At 47.5% G+C, this 5,611-nt stretch overlaps 1 protein-coding gene across 2 annotated transcripts in view; it reads right to left on the minus strand.

Moving 5' to 3' along the window:
• KCTD14 (potassium channel tetramerization domain containing 14) overlaps positions 1-2,835 on the minus strand; it is a 4,250-nt gene extending 1,415 nt beyond the window's left edge. Inside the window, exon 1 of one of the 2 annotated variants that reach the window (XM_009286134.1) lies at positions 2,776-2,835. In XM_009286134.1, the coding sequence (XP_009284409.1) occupies positions 2,776-2,835 (60 nt within the window). Of the gene's footprint in view, positions 1-2,766 lie in introns of both variants that reach the window. The other variant, XM_019473891.1, reaches the window with a different exon arrangement.
• Between the last annotated feature and the right edge of the window lie 2,776 nt (positions 2,836-5,611).

Genomic DNA, 5,611 nt, shown 5'->3' on the forward strand with positions numbered 1-5,611 from the left:
AAAATAATGGCCTCAAGTTGTGGCAGGGGAGGTTTAGATTGGACGTGAGGAAAAATCTCTGTACTGAAAGAGTGGTTAAACATTGGGACAGGCTGCCCAGGGCAGTGGTGGAGTCCCCATCCCTGGAGGTATTTAAAAGACGTGTAGATGAGGCACTTAGGGACATGGTTTAGTGGGCATGGTGGTGTTGGGTCAACGGTTGGACTCGATGATCTTAGAGGTCTTTTCCAACCTCAATGATTCTGTGATTCTATGATTCTATACAGCCCTCATAACCAGAGCAGCAGAGACTTGGACATTTCTAAACAGCTGAGCGCTCACCGCATCTTTGGGACATAGGAAAATGACATTTTGCCAGTGAAGAAGAGGGACAAGAAGTGCCCTGCCCAGGGAAGCTGTCGGTGACTGCAGGATTCAACGTCGATCTCCTAAGTCCCACACAAGCATTGTCCCCGCTGGCCCCTGTCCTTCCAGCGAGAGCGACCTGAGCTCTCACCCTCCCCATGTGCAGAGGGACAAGGACTGAGCTCAAAGCTGTGCAGCTCCATCCCTCTCACCTGAGCTGGTGTTTTCTTTTCAAAGGAGGAACTAAAGCTCTTTGAAACTTTAGAAATGGGTGGAATTGGCTTCCACTCGCCTGAGGGTTTAGTTATAAATACTGAACCAAGACATGAAAGTCCAGCATGTCAGAGGTGGAGGACAGAAGCTGTTTATCAAAGCACTTGAAAAGTGTATGATAGTTTTAGCTAGGAAGTAAAGGAAATAATTCATGCAACTGACACAGATTTAAGTAGGAAGAATGTAAAGTTTGGATTTTTGTCCGCATTTTTGTTTGGATTTATTTTATTTCACCGTGCGTTAACACCACTGCTGTCTGAAACACATTGGAGGAGGCCTGAATGCCCGGAAGGCTGGACGTGGTGTCTAGTCTGACCTTCCTGACGGTTCAGTGCTGAAGAGTTTTAACAGCCTCCCATTGCACTCAGTCATTTTTTATAGTACTCAGTAGAGGAAAAGGAGAGGGAAGAAAGGAGGCAGTTATTTTCCCTCCCGCCGTCACTGCTGTAATGCAAGTCACGTGCCTGGCCGGGGCCGCACCTGCCATTGGGAAGGCGTGAGTTAATAAACAACCCTTTTTTCCAGGAGCTCACCTGCCCTTTCTTGGATCCGATCACGTAAGAATCTGCTCCAGTGCTGCTAGTCACATGCCTCAAGTGAAGCGTGTACTTAAGTGCTTAGCTGGATCCCACCGGTACAGACCCACGGGATGACGTGAGCTGATCTCACAGCTCACACCGAGAGAAGGGGGAGCTCCTGCTGCCCTCTCCCCTTCCCATCCTTGTACCTACGTGCTTCTGTTGCTCACCTCGTGCCACCTCTGCTTCTCTTTCATCTTACTGAGCTGAATTGGCTCGCAGAGGATTTAACAAGCACCAGAGCTGGCAAGAGGAAGGGACTGGGAACAGACAACCCGGAGCAGGGGAAGACCTTTCCCTTTAAACAGCAGCAAGCTATCAGATTTAGCAGAAATTTGCTCACAACCTAGGCAAGCCAGGGAAACAACAGAAGATGCGGGCCAAAGACCCAGCTGGAATATTACTTTGCCCTAGTGTGGGTGGCTTCATCTCGCGGGCAATCATTTACACTAGGGCCAAGGAGACATAACAAATTATTCTGTCTGAGACTATCTTGTGATTTCCACCCACGGAAGAACACAGCCCAAAGCTGTTCCTGTAGTAAAGCCTCTCAGTTAGGAAATTTGCCATTAGTCTAAATGATAATAACAGCTTTCCCTGGCAGGGATCATTTGACAGGAGGGTCTCATGCTTTTGAGCCGTTGCTCCTTTTTCAGATGGCAGGTCAGATATTTCATGCTGTTGGTCACCAATACAAATGGATAACGTATTCTTCATTAGTACAGTAGCCCAACTAACCTTATGTTCTGAGATCTTGATTAACGGTTTTGGCCTGGGACCGAACTGCTTCCCAGCGGACTGGGAGTACTGGCATCAGCTGATTCCCAGCTCTGTAATCAGCCAGCGAGGGGACACTTAGGAAGTCATTCCACCTGTCTGTGCCCCAGCTTATTAATCTGCAAAACAGTTACCTCCCTGGGGAAGCATTTTGCAACCTATACCTGAAAGGTGCAACACAAGGAGGTTGGATTTGTTAAAGACAGAGAGGTCTGGGGGAGAGCCTGTACGGCTACAACAGGGAAAGCAAACTGGTTAACAATAGACTGAGGGCAGAGGAGAGGAAAAGGAAAACATCGTCTGATCTCGTCGCTGCCTAGTAATATGCTGCTTGTCTGAGGTTGCCATTAATTTTCCTTAGAGCTAGAAAAACTACTGCTCCCACCTGATGATTCTGCATGTCTACAACACAGGGCAGCTTTTGCATCATTAGAGACTCTAAGAACTGTTGAAAACCCCCAAAACTCACAACAGGCTTTTATTTAGGGATCTGACCAATTAAAGTTCATATTAAATTAATTCCACCTCTTGTCAAAGGAGAAAAAGACCCACTCTGGTTATTTGCTGTTGCCAGATCTTGTATGCCTGCGAGGGACGTGGCCCCTCTGTAAGCAAACTGGTGCAAACAGGCCAGAGTCAGACACAGCTTTTTACCTGGAGTCCTCTTCTTGGTCACATACCTGGCAAGCCCTGGTGTCTTCAGAATTACAGATGGGGGGCAAAAAACACCCTAATGTAGCCCAAAGGGGATGATTTGATCCCACAGGAGGAAACTGTGCCCTCGAGCCCGTACCTTACTCACCGAATGCAGGCTGCCGGTGACCTGCTTCCCAAGGGGCTTGTGCTCCGACGAAATGCTCATCTCCCCCAAGAGGTGACGGCTCAGCGGTGTGGGAAAACCTGCTGCTCAGTGCCCGGGTCCTGCCCCACACGCAGGATGACTCCCCGCCGTGCTCCAGTCCTCTTTCACTTGTTTTTCTCTTCGGTGGGTCGGGTTTTTTCCAACCTCTCAGCCCAGCCGCTGCCCCGGAGGCTCCAGTTTGCTCCAGACACAGCCCTGGTACAGGTTGCAGGTGTAGGGAGAGGGGAGGGAACAGCCTGAAAGCGGAAGTATTTGCTCATTCGTTTTCTGGCAACCAGCAAGGTGCAGGGTGGACTCGGGCTGGCTGCCAGCGCACACCTCCTGTAATGCTATCGGTGCGGTGACCAAGAGCCAAATAATGCTTCCCAAAGGAGGCCCAGTGCCCAGAGCACCTCTGAGGAGACCCGCAGCGCGTGCCTGCGTGACTGCCTCTGCCTCGCGAACCGGTTGTGTCGAAACCAGCAAAAATTTTCACAGCTTTTTGGCCTCCATGTGCTGCTGTTTTCAAGCACGGTTTATCCCAAACCGTCTCATTGATCCCGTTTGTCCTATGTATCCATGTCGGATCAGGGTGTCTACAATCTGTCCAAGGTGGTGGCATTTTCTTCCTTGGCAATACAATCTCTGGGCACTGAGTAATTTGTGCAAGGTAAATAAAACCAAACCTGAATCTCTGCTTGAGCCTGAACTATTCTTTTCAATTTGTCATAAATATTTGATTAGTATCTTTGCATGACATTGTTTTCTAATACCCTGGATCCACCAAATATCAAAAGTGGAGAGCACCACAGATTTAGTGGTAGTGAGACTGTTTCTCGCAGCATTGAAACACTCACAAGGATGTCTGTGTTCATTTTTTAAATGAAAAGGATCAAATCAGAGTGACCCTAAATAACCTCTCCAGATCTGGACCACAGGCCTGCAGAGTCTCCTTGGTTTTATTCTAGGTGTTTCTGAGCGCACTGTTGCTTTCAAGTTTGTCTTCAGGCCACTCATCACTTCTGTCTCTTTGTTCCATTACGGTGGCAAAATTGCCGTGGACGTGATTGTCCAGAGGTGTAAGTCAATGTTTGTAACGAGAGACAATATCTTTTATTAGATCAGCTGATATAGATGGATAAAAACATCCATGCTTTAGGGCACACGAGGCTTTCTCAGGTCTGTCAGCTTCCATTTCAGCTTGCTTGGTTTTTTTTTCCATTTTTCCAGTTTCTGTTGGTCTAATAAAAGGTATTACCTCCTGTAGCAACCTTGCCTCACTCTCTTTCATTTCAAGCTGCTTCCTGACACCACCAACCAAAGGGAAAATCTCAGACAAATACAGCGCTTCCTAAAAAGTCTTCCCGGGGGAGATTTTAATGATGAAAAATGACAGCGTGGTATATAACGAAACCATTTGCACAAAAGCTGCATTGTGCTTATGGACACCAGCTTTGCTGGTTTTGCATCCGCCAGGGATTTTGCTGGATCTGTATCCTCCCAGAAGACAGCATCGATCTGACCAGAAGCTTGAGGCACGGAGCAAAAAGTGTTATGACTTGCACTGATTCACTCACCTTGAGAATAAAGCCAGTCCTCCCCCAAGGCTCCATCAAAGCTGGCCCCAGATTCTTTCGAATGCTTTGTGCATTTGGGTGGACCTCTCGTCGAACCCACCTTACATTTTGTTTCTGCTGCTCTAAAGCATCCCGAGGGATCCTCAATAATAACCTGTGTCTGAGTTATCCCTGCTGCTTTGAATAGAAGGGCTTGAATTTTCCCTTTGCCAGACCGAAAGAATTAACAGCGCTGGATGCACTCGTGAGGTCTGCTTGGGAGCCCAGGTTTTGTGACTTGTAATAAATTTTTAAAAATCAATGCTTATTGGAAAACAGGGAGAGCTGGAAGATCTGCGTCTTCTGTGCCTTTGATTCCGGCAAATCCCATTCTTTGGGTGGGCTTCCGTAGGCGCTTCAGAAAATATCCTGGATATAACTGACAGAGGTGGAGTTCATACTCGTTCTATACGGCACGTCTTCGATGCTGGAGGTGATAGCCTTTCCTTCCGCAGCTGCAGAACTGGATAGACGGGTGGACCGTCACCTCTCTGCTTACACAAGCTTTTCACTAGGGAAGGGTGAAGAGCAGTAGAAGAGGTTACTTTGTGCAAAAGCTCATCTGGAAGGTTTCCCCAAACCAGAATCAAGGGTTGATGGGGTTTGAAGCCAAACCTTCAATGCCACAGCACAGATCCTTACCGCTTCAGCAAAAGGAGTAGTTGTTAGCTGATGTCCGCAATTCTTTTCTACTGCTAGGCCAACCACAGCCGGTTCTTCAGTCTGATGAACGTAATGGTCTGGTTCCTCCACTCTCTTGCTCCTTTTTTATATCTTGGCCACTTTTGCTGGCACATTATGGGACAAAAAATCAGCCTGAAAGTCTGTGAAGTATTTTGACTGGAAGTCACCATGTATGTGAAAAGTCTGATATTATTCGTGCTTCTTCTGGGACGTTTTAATCCCACCAACTACATAGAATCATAGAATCATATAATTGCTTAGGTTGGAAAAGACCCTTAAGATCATCAAGTCCAACCATTAACCTAACACTGCCAAGTCCACCACTAAACCATGTCCCTACATGCCACATCTACATGTCTTTTAAATACCTCCAGGGATGGTGACTCAACCACTTCCCTGGGCAGCCTGTTCCAATGCTTGACAACCCTTTCGGGGAAGAAATTTTTCCTATTATCCAACCTAAACCTCCCCTGGTGCAACTTGAGCTGTTTCCTCTT

Source organism: Aptenodytes forsteri, unplaced genomic scaffold (assembly GCF_000699145.1).
Source record: "Aptenodytes forsteri isolate BGI_AS27 unplaced genomic scaffold, ASM69914v1 Scaffold231, whole genome shotgun sequence".
Taxonomy (NCBI): domain Eukaryota; kingdom Metazoa; phylum Chordata; class Aves; order Sphenisciformes; family Spheniscidae; genus Aptenodytes; species Aptenodytes forsteri.